Source organism: Magnolia sinica, chromosome 3, assembly GCF_029962835.1.
Source record: "Magnolia sinica isolate HGM2019 chromosome 3, MsV1, whole genome shotgun sequence".
Classification (NCBI taxonomy): domain Eukaryota; kingdom Viridiplantae; phylum Streptophyta; class Magnoliopsida; order Magnoliales; family Magnoliaceae; genus Magnolia; species Magnolia sinica.
The window spans coordinates 89,512,036-89,529,978 of record NC_080575.1 but is presented as its reverse complement, the minus strand read 5'-3'; the positions used below and the strand labels follow the sequence as shown (position 1 = coordinate 89,529,978).

General features: G+C 40.8%; 1 protein-coding gene across 1 annotated transcript; it reads right to left on the bottom strand.

The window, feature by feature from the left end:
• Positions 1-4,489: 4,489 nt before the first annotated feature.
• LOC131240187 (protein NLP8-like) lies at positions 4,490-17,290 on the bottom strand. Its single transcript, XM_058238296.1, has 5 exons — positions 16,089-17,290; positions 13,710-13,751; positions 12,820-13,578; positions 6,943-7,066; positions 4,490-5,997 (listed from the first exon to the last, which is right to left on the bottom strand). Exons 1-5 carry the CDS (start codon positions 17,037-17,039, stop codon positions 4,868-4,870), a joined length of 3,006 nt encoding a protein of 1,001 aa, XP_058094279.1. The 5' UTR covers positions 17,040-17,290; the 3' UTR covers positions 4,490-4,867.
• Positions 17,291-17,943: the final 653 nt, after the last annotated feature.

The following is a 17,943-nucleotide window of genomic DNA, read 5'->3' as shown; positions in this document are numbered from 1 at the left end:
TACCATTCAAATCCCAGAAGAGCCCTCTTTCTAACCAAAGGAGGATTCTCTGCCAAGAACTAAAGGTGCAGGATTGAAATTATTGCAAGAGAATTGTAGTGACTGCAACATGCAGAAGAGCATTCCAGCTTCCACAGCTAACAAAGTCTCTATCAATACCTTTATTAAGTATTTCATACTTCTGTACATACAGGGCCGCACACTGCAAATTGCATGTCCGGGCCCCACCTAACAGATACATAATACACATCTCTTTCATCAACATCCCTATGTGTACTTACATAAATACGTGTGTATATATTGACATGAATGGGGATCTCGCCCCCCCCCCTCTCTTCAGGGACACTCTCCGTAAGAATACATGGGAATCTAACCAAACAGATTATATTCAAACTGCAGTGCACGGAAAGGAATTGAACCTCCAACCTCATTGACAGTGTCCAAATCACAAACCTGACATCCAACCTGTTCATAAGATCACACAGATATGGATGGCGAGAAAAATACAAATATTAGCTTGATACATAACTTCTATGGTCCCTAAGTATTTTTCAATGGTATTCATTTAATTTGCACTGTTTCTGTGATGTGGTCCACTTGAGGTTTGGAAATACTTTATTTTTGGCCTCAAGCCCTAAAATTATCTGTTAAATTAGTTGTACAAAGTGGATAGAGTACATAGATCACAGTGGGGCCCACTGTAGGCAACGACAATGATGGTGGAGCGATTGGTGTGATCCAACTACTTTTATTCAAATGCGAATAAATGTTGCGTGCGTTCATGTTTCATGTAGTGTGGTCCACTTGAGCATCAGATGTGCCTCATTTTTGGGCTCATGCACTAAAATAATCTGTCCAAAAATATGGACGGGATGGATAAAACATATAGATCATAGTGGGCCCAAAGAGGCACCACTAGAACCGTCCGTTTCTAGCTGCGTCCGGTGAAATCAAATTGGGTACTGAGTTACAAAGTAGGCTGTTATCATGTTGAGCAAAACTATGTTGGGCCCACCATCAATGTGTTTGGTTTATCCATGCCTTTCATCCATTTTTCCAGTTCATTTTATGGGTTGAACCCAAAATTGAAGCATATCCAAAGCTCAAGTGGAGCACACCACAAGAAACAATGTAAATTGAATGTTCGCCTTTGAAAAATTCTTCTAGCCAGAGAAGTTTTGGCTCAAGCCAATATTTAAATTCATCCATGTCTGTGTAATCTTATCTATTAAATTAGATGAACAAAGTGGATAAAATAGGTAAATTATAGTGGGCCCGATAGAGTTTACTCAATACGATGAGCTTCCGTCCTGATGAGGGTGGTACCCATGCATCCAGGGGACACAGATTGCCTTTTGAGGTGGCGTCACCAAATGACTATTACAAGGTACTCTAGCCTCACCATGATGTACGTGTTTAATCCATGCCATCCATTCATTTTGAATGCTTATTTTAATGCATAACCTAAAAATGAGGTATATCCAAATCTCAAATGGACCACACCACAAGAAACAATGGTGCTTCAATGCTCACTATTAAAAACTTCTTTAAGGGCCACAAGTTTTGGATGAAATTGATTTTTTTTCTCATCATCCAAGACTTTGTGACCTAACGAACAGATTGGATGGCAAATAAACCCTACAATGGACCCTAGGAAGTTTTTAACGATGGGTGTTTAATTAGCACCGTTTTCCTATGGTGTGGTCCATTTGAGATTTGGATCTACCTTTTTTTTTATACCAATGTTCAAAAATGATCTAAAAAATTAGATGAACGGCATGGATAAAACAAATACATCATGATCGACCCATAAAGCACCGTCCAATAATTACCTAACTCCGTACATCATGCCATTCCTGTGAGCGCGAGAGTCTTGGCATGAGTCATAATTTTCGAGACTCTCTTATTCTCAATGCCGTTGAATCCCAGCCGTGGTTGTAATCCGATAGCTCACATGAATGCTCGCATGAAAGTTCCGTGCGGCCTTGTGCACAGGAGACCGGGACTCTATATATGTATATATATATATATATATACGAACCAATTCGTACGTACTACATACAAACTTTTTTGAGAACTCATCATATCTGATAAGTCTCGAAAATCTGAACGGTCCACATGAAGCAAAACCTCATGAAACCCCCTGGTACGAATTTTTACTTTGATCCAAAACTTCGGTGGGCCATGAAAAATGCAAACAGTTTCTTCCCTTGATTTGAATTTCTCTTTGCTATGGCCCACCAGAATCTTAGATCAGGGTGAAAATTCACCCCCTAAGGTTTCATGGGATTCCGCATCTTATGGACCGTTCGGATTCGACCCCCATGACACGTGTGCAAAGTTGCGCAGGTGCATAGGTGGGCATGCCTCATATATATATATATATATATCGCAAAATCATTCATATATATATATATATATATATATATCCGCATTCATCCTGCACAACCACACATGCCAAACCTGGAACGTCTACAGGACATCCAAGCCGTCCATAAGGTGGTCGCCGCCATTCTAGGTTATTGGGCCAAAGAATCGATCTATTCAATAACTAGGCAAGCCACAAATGTACCCCCAAAAATATTGCCACTTGCCAGCTTTTCTGCACCATCCGCTATTTTCAGCCTGCATCATTGTTGAAAGGCATGACTTTTATCGCCAGATATTTTATTTCTGAGTCCCACCTTATATACGGCTGAGATTTCCTGCAAATGCGCTAGGTTCGCACATGTCTACAGAGAGATGTGAACCTGGGGGCTCTAGCAAAGGACTGTTCTAGCTCGAATACGTAGGCACGAGGAGAGCCTGACTTGCGCTGAGGGCGGGGCCTCAGCTAACACAGCAAGGCCCCCCACGTGGCAAGATTTGATTGGACCACTGTTTCATATAGATGGTGTGGTCCACCTGGGACGGGGATTGCCTACTGACACTGCGAGTCCTACTCGCTACTGGACGGTGCTCTGTGGGCCTCACCATGATGTATTGTGTTTTATTATCCACAATATCCGTCCATTTTTCCAGCTCATTTTAGGGCCCAAAAATGAGGCCGATCAAAATCTCAAGTGGACCATACCACAGGAAACATCGGTGATTGAACACCCACCAGTTAAAAACTATCTGCGGTTTACAAATATTTTAGATCAAGCTGATATTTGTGTTTTCCCTTCATCCAAGTCTTTGTGAACTAATCAAGAGGTTGGATAGCAAATAGAGTAAACATTTTTGATCAAGCTGATATTTGTGTTTTCCCTTCATCCAAGTCCTTGTGAACTAATCAACAGGTTGGATAGCAAATAGACCTTACAGTGAGCCCCATTATGTTTTTAATGGTAGGCATTAAGAGGCTACTGTTTTCCTATGGTGTGGTCCACCAGAGATTTGGATCTGCCTCATTTTTGGGCCCATGCCCTACAATAATGATCCAAAATTAGATAGATAAAAACACATACATCATTGTGGGGCCCACAGAGCACTGTCAAGTAATGACATCACCACTGGTATTGTCAATAAGCAATCCGGTCCATCCACCTGAGATTAGGATCGAATGGATGAACAGCGTGGATATACAATACATACATCAAGGTGTGCCCATGTCCAGGGCGGCACCATGTTGGGTGATTCTGGCGCCACGCCTAATCTACTCCTTTTCAAACATGCTTCATGCAACGCCATCTCCATGTCAGGGCCTTACCATGTTCTGTGACGCCCCAACATCATATAATCCGCTCCCCTTGCGTTGAGTGAGCGCCACATCAGACTAACATGCATCAGATTCACATTGTACATCCGATATGCCACCACATTTTCACCATGGATCTTAAAGATCATTTCGATCCCCGACTCATGGGGGCCACACCATAGCAAACGGTGTAAAATCATGGCCTAAAACATCCAAATTCACATGATGTGGCCCACCTGAGTCCTGGAATGTCTTAATCTTCACCAAATCCATTCATCCTGGTGTAGCAAGTCTGATGAGTGGATTGGATGGTGCATACACACCACGGAGGACCCCACAAACAATTTGGGCGTTTTAATGCGGCCTCATCTGTTTCCCATGGCGTAACCCACCTTGCTGTCGAATCGGTCTGATTTTTGGACCCTAGTCCAAATACAGGGTGGCACACCTGATGGATGGGCTGGATCTCAGCCGCATGAAGTCATTCCGTCCATGTCAGCAGAAGTTGCATGCCATCTGCCCACACGAAAGTCGAAGGTCAGGCGGGCATTTTCCTTCATATAAGCAAAAGCCTTTTCAAAGAGTACCCACATCTGCAAAAATAAATAGTCGGTCAGACGCAAACACTGCTTAACCAATGTGTTGAAAGAAGAAAAAAATGCAGATCTTACATACCATTCAAATCCCAGAAGAGCCCTCTTTCTAACCAAAGGAGGATTCTCTGCCAAGAACTAAAGGTGCAGGATTGAAATTATTGCAAGAGAATTGTAGTGACTGCAACATGCAGAAGAGCATTCCAGCTTCCACAGCTAACAAAGTCTCTATCAATACCTTTATTAAGTATTTCATACTTCTGTACATACAGGGCCGCACACTGCAAATTGCATGTCCGGGCCCCACCTAACAGATACATAATACACATCTCTTTCATCAACATCCCTATGTGTACTTACATAAATACGTGTGTATATATTGACATGAATGGGGATCTCGCCCCCCCCCCTCTCTTCAGGGACACTCTCCGTAAGAATACATGGGAATCTAACCAAACAGATTATATTCAAACTGCAGTGCACGGAAAGGAATTGAACCTCCAAACTCATTGACAGTGTCCAAATCACAAACCTGACTGGAAGATCTTCATATCATGGGCCAGGACCGGCAGAGGTCCTGCCCCATCGCAAGCAGTTATAACCCTGTCAATGGACAATTGCTACCAGCAGAGCTGGCCTCAGCGCAAGGCAGATCACGGACCAGAAGCTTTACACTACGGGACCCAACGGACTCCAGAATCTCAACGCACTCCTGCAAGTCAGAGTCACTGGCTAACATCACCCACTCATCCTCATCATCCAGATACTTGAGCTGGAATGTCCCAGTCAGTAATTTGAACCTCCTGCCAACTTCCTCAAGCAACTGAAGACAACCCAAGGATGGCAAGAACTTGAATCTCACCATGTCTTCTTTGTAGGTAGCCTTCACAGTAATCACCAAGCCACTGTCACTCATGCATGCCTCACTTTTCAAAAATTTCTGTCTATGGACAGCGGGGGAGCTTGACGCACTACCTTGCATTGCTGAGCCTGAGCCATTGGAAGAATCTGTCATGCCTGACGAGGTGGGCTGGTCGTGCTCTACCACACCGTCATCGATTTCAATTCCAGTGTCCACCTCATCAGCAGCCGGCATGGAGCTCGAGCACCTTGATGTAACATGGCAGTCAGAGCTCTCTAAGCTAGAACCCCATCTCTTGCGTCTTTCTTTTGCAAGAGAGGAAACACACGCAGCATCTTTTGAAGGTGCCCAAGGCATGCCTTCGAGCTTAACCAGCGGCGACAATCCACTATCTAGAGCAGCAAATTTGGATCCATCTAAACAATAAACTGGAGGAGGAACACAACTTGTTTCTTTTTCGCCCTTATACAAATTAGAGAGTACCGTGTTTCCCAAGGCCCCCACTCGGCGTGTGCCCACAGAGGGGTCATCCCCTTCCAACTTCACTAGAAACTGGTTGCCTTCGATAGAAGGTACAGAAGATCCTGGCGCTACATCTTGGCTTGCTGACTCAGGGTTCCCCAATGGTGGGGTTTTGCAAGGAGAGAGAGCACCGCTGCGTGCCTCAAGATCTTGAACTATGGAGGCTGCAGCAACAAGGCCCCCAGAAATGGGATCATACTTCAATGCACCATCCACCCCTTGCACAGATTCCATCACACTCTGGATCTTCCTCAACGAACGGTTCACCTTATTTATCTTGCGGGACGGCCATCTCAAAATCCCATGCTGTCTGCATATCCGTTTCAATGTAGTTGGGCAAACTGCAAACATGAGATCCGGAAATCAATAAAAAGTCCTTGTATAGCAGAGTGCCAAATTAACTACAATGCACCATTTTCTGAAGTGGACATGAGAGATACATGTCAACATGGCTATTACGAAGTTGAATTTTTCTTCATAATTTGCATAGCCAATATACCACACATTGTCAGATGTACGGCAATACATTGAGAACCACTATCCATACCTTACGCCTTAAGGACCTAACAATCTATATAATCTATATCTTTCAAGCGGTTTACTAAGCTCACATGTGTGTGCTAAGCTAATACGCACGCCACCACATGTCAGCAGGGTGGACAAGTGCAATATCCAAACCATCCATCAGAAGGGTACCACCATGCAGATTGCCTATCCCAAGAATCAGGTCAGTCCGTTATTCTGTTGGCCAGAATTAACTAAAAGAATGTACAGTTGTGAAAAAATCAGCTGGAAGCTTTCTAACCTGTCAACTAATATCTAATATCAAGGTACACCTACCGAATGGGCCAACTTTATCTTTGGGTAGTAACATCTACATGGTGAGGTCCACCTGGCTTGGATTTTTCACCTGTCTGCCAAGCTGGTATATGTGGTGGCATGTGCATTAACTGACTTGTACGCATGTGGGCTTCGCAAAGCTCATCTTTCTCATATTTACAGATGTGTCGACATGTCAGAGTGGTCATGCTCTAAACCAACACGTGTGTCCGTGTGTAAGTTAGTTAGACACATATCCATTCGAAAACAAGCGGTATGCCTGCTCTAATTATAGAAGCAGTGGTAGGTAGATAAAGTTGTTAGAAGGTTCCACACTCATCCATATTACGCTAAGAACCTTTATTGACAGAAAAATCTGTCAAATTTGCAAGTGGCCGCAAGTGAATAAAAAGCTTAAGCCCAATTTAAGGCCCATTCAAGAAGACCCAAGCAGAAAAGAGTCTTACCCCCAATGCTTTTTGCAGCATCCTTGAGACTCCCTGAAAAGTGTTGTTGAAGAACACTCAAGCTAATATTCTTCTCCGATGTACTACGCCTTTTCTCCAACTGTCTCCTTGAACCAGCTGATGTCTGTAATATAGAGTTAAAATACTGTCAGAGAATCATTATCAATTGAAAATTTCTTTTTCAAACCATATCATAATCATAAAATCAATGTGCTCAAGAGATTCACAGAGGTCTGCGCACTGTAATTCAGAAGAATATATTCTCACTTACAAACACTGCCCACCACATTGACATTTGAACACAAAGCAAAACTGAACTCGTGAAGTCCAACTTGCTTATGAGAGAGAAGATACAGCTTTCAGAACCAAACCACCTTCCACAGAGAAATGATTGCCAAGAAAATCAAGTCACACCGAACCAATGTTTTCAGTATTGACAGTATCGACCGATATATCCCACAATATATCTTGTATCTCACCTGTGCAATACGAAACACATGAGTAGAGCTGATATATCCCACCTGTTCGATCCAATGAGCATTTTTGATTTTTGATCCTTGTTTTTATTTGCCATAAATCATGTTAAATCAATGTCAAATGGTTACAAATCAATGATTTTTCATGTTTTGCATAAAAAATCATGAATTTGGAGCTTCGATTTCGAGATTCAAGGGAGATGGGACGAGTTGCAAAAAAATTGGGAAAAATAAAAATTTCCCAATTTCTCGCAAATCAATTGCAATATGTGTCCAAACACAAAATCAAACATGTATATAACCTAATCTAGTGATTCTTGGTAATCTGGGAATTTTTTGAAAATTTTTATTTTTTATTAAAAATGTTAAAAATATATATATTTTTAAAACTTACACTTCGATTCGTAGTTCAATTGGCCCCCATTTCAGAGTATTTAGTAGTGTTTGATAAAATCATCATCGCATACACTCCAATTTCGAGATTTTGGGGAAGATGGGCCAATTTGCAGAAAATTCAAAATTTTTCCAATTTTTTTCAAATCGAAGAGGATGAGTACCAGCGTTATGTTAGAGAGTATCTTCACTAGTATCATTCTAATATGACTTGGGCATAGCATTGTCAATTTGTGGAGCAACAGTACTATGCTAATCCCCGTCGAGACTGAGATGATAATTTTGAGCCACCGCGCAGCTCTATGTGGGTTTGAGCCATAGCCCTACACACATTATTCACAGGTATATTTTTAGTTTTTACTTCTTTTTCTTTTGAATGTATTGCTTGTGTTTCCATATATATCTTCTTACATTTATAAATTATATTAATAGACTTTGAATATACTTGAATCATTTCAGTCAAACAATGCATAAATTAGGACCCCATACAAAAGAAACCTATTATGTGCACTTTTTTTTTTTTTTAATGATGTTTTGTTTTCTAGGTGTGTATTGATGCCTTTTTTAACAATCCTTGAAGTTTCATTGAAAATTTTGACCAATTTCTCAATGTTTCCCCATGGTTCCCAACAACAGTGATACATTACACGATACAAACGATATATCCCATGCGATTATTGATATGTATTTGTATCCAATAGTGTGATACAGTAAGTGATAACAATATGCAAAACATTGCATAGAACAATGTATTACATTTTCAGTTCACTTTATCTATAGAGAATTAAAAATAAAATAAGTTAGTATATAACGTGATGAAATCTTTAACATATACCTTTCACATGGTGTTTGATACATGGAACCTTGAAAGCTCCAAGCAACAACATTTGATGCTCAAAACACACTAAGGGGCTGTTTGGGATGGGGGCATATGAATGACCTAGATATTTAGTAACCAAAATTTCAATATTCAAGTATTGTAATTAATGGTAATTATCATCATTATGTTTGGATAACATTTTGGAGTAGGTGATTGTGATTCCCATAACTTGTAATACCAGCATTTGATTCAATTATAAGTTAGAAATCACCCGTAACATTGATCATACTACAAAACAGTCCAATCATTTGATATACCAGCCATCATGTGAGTCCCACCCTTGATTGCCCATCCCTCTCAAATAATCACTTTGGTTGGATGATCCCAATCTTCCAGTCAATGCCTAGAAAAATGGATGGTCCATATTGACCATCCTACAAATGTTTTCTGGGGCCCGCCCTTGATTGCCCATCCCCTTCCAAAAATCACTTTGGTTGGATGATTGTAACTTTCAAAGCAATACCTCAAGAGATGGATGGTCTCATTGTCCATATTGATCATACTACAAATGGTCCAATATTTTTATCTAGACCATCCATCATGTGGGCCCCACCTTTGATATCCTTCTCAAGTCCCTTTGTGCAAGTGATCCTACCCATCCAATCAATGGCAAGAGCAATGGACGGTCCATATTGACCATACTAAAAACAATGCCATCATTCATTTAGATTCTCCATCATGCGGGTCCCACCTTTGATTGCCCATCCCTCTCAATGATCCTAACCGTCACATATTTCCCACCTTTGATTGCCCATCCCTCTCAATGATCCTAACCGTCACATGTTTCCCACCTTTGATTGCCCATCCCTCTCACGAGGGTTTTATTTTGTTTTTGAAAGATTCAAGAGGGGTAATTGTTGGTGGAAATTGAGAGCAAATATCCTAATTTCCTTTTTTATCCATTTTTGGGCACTGTGATTACCTAATTTTGACGGATTGAGACACCCATCGGACATTTGAATATCCGGGTATGCTAATGTGCAGCAACCTCAAATGCAAAAATCACAACCCACATGCAGGTAGGGATTCCTGGGAATCCGGATGCCCCCAATACAAATGGCCCCTAAAGCTCTCTAAGGGAGTTGTCATGGGACAGAAAGAGACCCAAATATTATAATGTCACTTACAAAACCTACTGTTTTGCAGTCAGTTTGGTCTTCATTGTTTGCAGTTCACTATAGTACCAGCAAAATTAAGAGTGAAGTAGCTTAAGCTAGCTATTTGCTTTGTTCAATCTGTTTAAAGTTTCACAAAGGCGTGAAGCTAATTCAGTAACTACGAAGATATACTAGTTGGTTTTGTTGTCTGCACAGTCAACTTTTCAAATTAATCAAGCTCTGAGACATCTGAAAGGGAAAGGTACTGGAGGCTTCGGTACTTCTCTCTAATACACATGCACCAATGCACACCATTACTTTGGAGACAGCTTTCAGATAGCATTAATCTCCTGATAAGCAACTGCATAAGTGAAATTAAGAATAAAATTTTCATCTCTTTTTTGTAAGGTAAAAAATAATAATCAGAAATTTATATTCTCTAGAGGTCGCTATTATTTATACTGACCAATGACTATGTCTATATTAGAATCAAGTACTTGCACCTCTGTTTTCTTGATAACCTCAGGGAACAAAAGTAGATGCAACACTTGCAGCCAAACAATGGAAGGTCAGTCTCCTAGTTAGTTTCCTTTATACAAGAATTTAGGAAAACCAACTGCTCAGACAATCCTCGTAGTTGATTTCCTCATTTTCTGCAATTTTCTCTAGGATAATTTTAAGTATTGGTGGAGATCCTCTTAGCAAATCAAATGCATCGAACCCACAAATTCATCAAGACCTTTCTTTCTTTCTTTCTTCATATTCTTCCTTGTCAACTCCCACTGTAATATATCTTCCTCTCAAGATTTTAAGACGCGGTGACTCGGACAGAATCAGGCCCAAGTCACCGAGTCTTCAAAAAGGATCTCCAAAAACAGACTTGTCCGGTATGACTTGGCCGAGTCTGGTACGACTTGGTCAACTCTGGCCCTAGTCATCCCCTATTTTCAATTCTGAGTCTTGTTGCCGAACCAGTGCAAACTCAATCATCCGAGTCACATCTGATTTGTACGAGTCATCAATCCCATCGTCATGGATGCACAAAGTTCTTAGAATCAGTAAGTGGAAAACATTTGACGACATTACTAGAAACCCTGTTGAACCAGGGTTATACATGCATTGTTCGTAGTATCAGTGTTGTTGCATGTATTGCTGACTGGAAATACTGAAACATGTATCGATATTGCCGATACCAAGAAATGTATCACTGACTCAAGGAAACATGGGGAAAACAGTGGAATTTTTCAATGGAACTTCAGGAGATGCTAAAAGACACATATTTACATATTTAGGAATTTAAAAAATTGCCGAAAAGAACCATACATAATAAGTTTCCATTAAATAATGGCCTAAAGCATGCGTTGTCATAACAAATCAATGGAATAGTAGCCAAAATGAGTTCATATAATAAAAATGCAACCAATAATATCACTCTTTAGGAACACAATAATCATTTAGATCTCTTTAAAGCAAAGAACAAGTCATACATCCATGCGTGCATACATGTCTATCCATACACCCATGCATGCATACATCCATGATCCACATGCATACTTACAAACATGCATCAACGCATACATCCATGATCCACATGCATCAACACATACATAGCATGATCGATCCATACATCCATCCATCCATCCATCCAACCATCTAGACAACATATATGCATACATATCTAACCAACCATCCATTGATGCACAGACAACGTACATGCATACATGTCTAACCATCCATCCATCCATCAATGCATACAGACAACATACATATATACGGCCATCCATCCATCCGTGCATACATGCATACAAGTCTAACCATCCATGCACGTATACAAACATGCATGATCCAACCAACCAAACAACCACCCATCCACACACACACACACACACACACACACACATCCATGATCCATCCATCCATCCATGCACACACACACACACATACATACATTCATTTCATGACACAAGCATGCATCCATTCAAGAAATAAATTTTCAAATGAGAAAATTCTTTTTTAAATAGACAGATTTTTATTTTTAAATATTTTTGTTAAATAAACTGATTTCGACAAACAAATGCAACTCATTGATCATAAACATGGAACCATAAATACGAAAAAATTTAAAAGAAAACAAAAATCTAAAAGAAATGGTTTTTTTCTTTCTTTTTTTTCTTTTTTTAATAAAGTAAACAGATTTTTTTAAAAAAATATATATGTATAAATAAATTTTTTTAAAGGAAAAATTGAGAGATCAACATGAATCGATAGATCTGCCAACCCTCATGATCATCTTAAAAATTGGGCCCCCAATTATTTAATTTAGGCAAGAAATTAGGGAAAAATCGGATTTCCCCCATGTTGATCCTCTAATCTCTCAATTTTCTACTCAAATCCATGTCAATGCATGCGCAGTAGAAATTCATGCAAAAAGATTATAAAATAAATAAATAAACACAAATCCGTAACTTGGGCGTTCCAACCCACGAAGATTTAGATCTTCGATTTCTCCCCCAATCAGTTGTTTTGATGTTTTGATTCACAAGACTTGAAAGGAATGGTCGAAATCTAGTCAGGAACAAAATCCCCATAAAAATTTTCAAAAAAAAAATAAAATCTTTTTTCTTATCTTATTTTTATTTTTCCACCTTTTTTTTTGCTATTTACACACCAACCCAACCCAACCCAACTTTCCCATATTGATGGCATCATTGATAATATCATCGATACAGGGGACTCTCTGCAAAGAAAGGCCCATGGCACTACAGCAATATGAGATGTTATTGATACAAAGGCAAAATATCAGCAATATATCACCGACACCTAGAAAAACAACAAATAAATGGGGTCGATAACATCACCGATAACAGGAACGATGAATTCACATGTGACCAAAAACAAACAATTACAAACTCTGTAACAACAACTGAAAGAATGTGATTCAATCTGATGAACTTATTTCAATGACCCAATAGTATGTATTGCATGATACCAGCCATTCATCAGAAAATGGGTACATGGATCGGACCAGTACCTGGTCATGAGGGCCATCCGCTTCTCTTTCACCACTACCAGGATTTTGACTCTGTGAGGCCACCTTTTCACTCAAATCTAGCTCATTGTCTGATAATATCGGCTGAGAACTTTTCCCACACATGTCCGTTGATGGAAAACTTGATCCTGGTTCCTCATGGATGCATACTTTGGGGACTTCAGGTGCACCTAACTCTGCATCTGAAACTGTTCTCAAGCTCCTACAGATTCTCTGCATTGTACTTGAGAGGTTGTTTAACAAGAGTTGCTGCTCTGAACTCCCTTTGCAACTGACAGGCAGAAAGAGCTCTAAAATATAGTCATCATTGCCCGTGTATGTACTCCTGAGCCGAATAGCAACAGCAGCGTTCAGACCAAACTTACGTGCATGATGTGCAAGTGGATACTCTATTATGTCATACACTTTTACATCAGGGGCAAAAAATGGATGATTTGATTGAAGTGCTTTTCCAGCAATTCCCCGTCCTTTCTCAAGATGATGTTCACTACATGCATGCACAAAGCCATGCATGAGCATATCATTCACGTAGCATGCTGACTCCTGGACACATAGTAAAGCTTTTTGCCCCTGACTTGTATCATCATCTCGCATAGAACCTCTAATGCATTCACCACTAATTCCATCAGGGTGATAACAGGGAATCCATGTCAGCGCTAACGGCAACTTATGCGCATGACATACAGCTCTCAGTACATCAACTATTTCAGCAAAGGCAGTTCTCTGGCTCTTTGAAAAATTCTGCAAATTAAAAGATTTCTTACATAAACCCAGAGAAAACTACTAGAATTCTTCAAAAAGATACGAAACCAAAATACATAGCAATTCCTTTTAAAATAAAAAATAAAAAAATTTAAGATGCAAATGAATACCTGTGGATGAGCTTTAGGTTCAGTGGTCCTTAAATCCACAGCCTGCAAATACTTGAAGGTTAAAATATTGATGGTAATAATTTTCAATGATATGTAAACAAACATAAATCCATGCATGCATGTATGTATTTAAAGGGGTACACTTTAGTGGTGCTGGTGCAACCATAACTCTAGTTGCATTTGAGCCCATACGGCCATACTTAACTATCAAAATAATAACAATAACAATAATAATAAAATACAAACAGTTGTGCCAGACCTATTTTGGGGCCAATGTTGTCTGAACATGACATCCAACCCTTCCAAAAGGTGTGAGTGCACCCAAATAAAAAATCAGGTCAATCCAATCATCAGGTGGGCCCCAACATCGGGAACAATTGACAACCACCCAAAAGCCTCCCATTTGCATGTGGTGCCCAACATGGTGTGTGTATAACTGTCCATTGTTGTATATCATGTGGCCCACCTGATTATTAGATTGACCTGAGTTTTGATCTGGGTGCATATTATGGTGGGGTAAACCAATTGGACGCATTGGTTGTCGTACACACACCATTTGGGACCCACGATAGGACAGTACCACTCGAGTGCTCTACGCATTTAAGTATGGTGAATATGCGTGTCTATTGATATGCGCATGGCCACTTGAACTTCAGTTGTTTACAAATGCTTTTGAGGTTGGAACATCAGAGATAAGTGATAACTACTGTTGATGAGACACAAATACACATGTCTGCGCTGTGCATAGATGCATGCTGTGAAAATGCTTATACAGAGAGGGATGGCAAAGGATCGGGTTGGCCGTAGCCCATATGACAGCTGTCCCATCCCACTTCTTGATGGGCTCAGACCACTTCAACAGGCTGTGGGTCGGGTCTTTCCCAAAGATGAGACAGAGAGTAAATGTGCTGGGCTTGGAATGATCCCAACCCAGACCAACACAACATGCTTATTAGAATCCTATATCTACGATACATATAATGATAGTGGCCAGTGGCAAATTTTTGCATGCAATAGTTATTAATGGCTAAAACTAGGCAGGAATAAAGGACACAGGAAGGGTTTTAAATCAAACAGAGTGCATTTAGGTAATTTACAAGGTGAAGCCATCTACTAAAACGAAGCTTTCTGTCAAAGAGGCAAGGCTTGCTCAGCACACACATGTACATCCTGCTCATATACATGCCTGAACACGTGCCAATATAGCGCACATGTGCTAGACCCGAGCTTTCATGACATTGCTTATATTGGTTAGCTCATCTGGCCCAAAAATCAAGTTCATTCACTCTTAACGTGTACCATGGTGCAGAGAGTGGAAGGACAGATGGTTCTCTACACTCTTGCCTACCCAAGGTGTGAATCAGCCTGAGTTTTGGGTAAGATGACTAAAACAATGCAGCCCGTCTTATGGATTACTCGGATCTAGAACAAATGCGCCATATTGACACGTGGTGGTGTGTAGATGAGCACTGTTATACCTGCATGAGAGCTTAGCAAACCTCCAAAGAGACCTGCCATTTACAACTGCTCTCCTGACTCGTCTCCCACGTCTAGCAAACCACTACCCCTCTCTCCACGTGCATGGCACATGCATCTCTAGTGGTAAAGGGCCTGAAAGTGTAAGCTCATTTAGTAAAGTTGAGTGTGGCTTGGACCAATAATTTGTTTGAGTTGTCCCATGGGCTAAAATTCTAGAGTAATTTATGGATCAGGCTCATGTTGCAGTCCATGCCTTCTGGATTGGGCTTGGGTTTGACTTCTTGGCCCCTTTAGTAAAGGGGTTGGGCCCAGGTTGACCCCGAGTAGAAGCTGACCCATTGCTACCTGCATATATCGAAGCCTGTGGTCAAACAACAATTAACTAACAGCAGTTTGGTTGTTCTGGTGACAAATCCATCATTCTCATGGAAGTGGTAGCATGCTTAGATGCATGCGATCAGCCCAAACCTTGATACTGCTCAAGGATTAGTTCTATCTATGTCTACTTATATGCAACCATAAGGTATGGACAGTAAATGTTAAAAAAGGCACATACGCAGACAAATGATAGAGTGGCAAGAATGAAGTTACTTCCATTTAATATAAAACATTAGTCGAAAAAACCATATTTTTCATAAGTAGGGGTTGTTTTTGGTTAAACCCATATGCTGATGTGCACTACCCACAACAATTCCATACAAATACAGTGGGATAATTGCACAAAAAAGTTCCAAGTACCACAGACTCAGATATACAAATTAGATAGCAGAGTCAAGAGCAAATGCGTGGAAAATAATTTATTTGCATTAAAATGAGTGTCTCTTTTTTTTCCCTTTGGAGGGGGGGGGGGGTGTTTATAAAGAACTAGTTAATGGAAAGGTAGAGAGAGTAAGAGCAAACCCGAATTGCACGGCAAACGCTTTCCATCTCCAGGTCAAAGTTGGGTTTCTCCTTCGTCGTGACAAGTTCCAGCACAGCACAACATGACCGATCGCGAGGATCAAAAACTGGTACCGCCAGAGATCCGCGGACCTCATGGTTGAGTGCGTGATTCACCCTCAAGTACTCAGTCTTTCTGTAATATACTACATTTGAAGTCCACTCTGGCATCTTAGAGATAAATACACGTCCGGGAAGCCCTGGGGAGTAACCAGCCATTTCTTTAGCTGCAAAGGTAAATTCCCTGGAAATTTCACGGTACCCGGCTAGCACATGGTCGAGCAGATAGGGCTGCTCACAAGTGCTCAAAATATACTCATCTCCGTGTCTGATGGGCACCCAAACCTGTGCAAGAATTCCACCACCAGCCGATTCCTTGAACAAAGAGAGTGCCCTTAACATCCTCTCAGGGAGTGACCACCCTAATGACCTGGATACAAAACTCTTCTCCCTGTCCAAAACATTGGCTGGAGGTATTGGACAGCTGATTTGGTTGATATCCGAATTATCCACATCTGCAGAATCAGATGGAAAACAGAAGTGGGCATTACCAGTATGTTGAAATACCGGTTTGTCTCCACAACTTGGAGGAACTGCAACTGTATTAAAAGAACCGCTGTTGTTTAAGTTAAAGCTGTCCACATTTTCTGATGCAAAATTCGGTGTAGGGGGAAAAGAGGCAAGACTACCAGGCATCGATTGGATCAATGGGAGAACCTGTTCTGCGACCAAAGGGTGGCCAAATTCAGCATAATTGTCAAAGTACATGAACTCGGATAAGTTAAACGGGTCCTCAGAAGTTAAATTCCCTGCTCCGCCATCCAATGGCACAAAACCCTCCATCTGAGCTGCTGGAGATGCCCAAGAACCGTTTCCATTTCCCTTCTCCCTACAAGAAAAGGGGGATTCCATCTCTAATCCCGCCAGAAAGTCAATCTTCCTATGAAAGGAAACCCGAACCCTAGTTCAGATGCCCTTTTGCATTCTGGTTATTGAAACCCAATCTTCTCCCTGCGACAAATCCTCCACTCCGTTAACTGCCGAAAACCGAAATTTCCAAATTTTAAACCCTAATATCATTCGACGTAAGTTCTCCGCCCAGTTTCAATCTAGATCACTGATTTTCACGACGAAAACACTGATTTCTTTATACTCCTTAAAAAACTAAAACACTGATTTCTTTATACTCCTTAAAAAACTAACTTTCCCCACTGAGATCCTGATTTCTTTCAATAAAAAGAAAACCCCACCCTCCTCTAGCCATTTTCAATGACAAACCCTAATTTTCACCACTGAAACCCTAATTCCTCCCCATCTACCTTCCCCACCCATTTTTCAGCCAAAGACCCTAACCCCCACCCTTGAAACTGCAAGAACAAGGGAAATCCTACCCATCTATATACAAACAGTGAAGAAATTCCATCTCGCATTGAAACTGCAAAAACTTGAATTTCCACAATCAGTGTTACTGACCTCAGATTCGTCTCATGGGAACCGAAAATCCACAAAATCCAAGGGCCTGCTCAGGGATTCGTCTCTGATTCTAGAAGAAAAAACCAATTCCCGAAACCCTAGCTGGATCCAACGGGTGGGAAGAGAGAGATATGAGGGCGGTTTGCGGCAATTGCCAAAAATGGGAACCCTAGAGCAGAAGATTCAGGAAATTGACTAAAAAATGGAAAAGATTCGGTAGAGGCTCTGATCTGGCAGATAAAAGCGGTGTCAGATCCTGCTTACCAAAGAGACTGCAATGGAGAAAAGCAAGGCTTACCGAAAATGCCCCTGGCTCCAAGCAGAAATTACAATCTTACTTCTA

Coding starts and splice junctions, on each gene's coding strand:
- LOC131240187 (XM_058238296.1), bottom strand. CDS start 17,039: ATGGAATCCCCCTTTTCTTGTAGGGAGAAGGGAAATGGAAACGGTTCT. Junction 13,579..13,709: donor AACCTAAAGCTCATCCACAG/GTATTCATTTGC, acceptor TTTAATTTGCAG/AATTTTTCAAAGAGCCAGAG. Junction 7,067..12,819: donor CGGATGGCCCTCATGACCAG/GTACTGGTCCGA, acceptor TCTATATTACAG/ACATCAGCTGGTTCAAGGAG.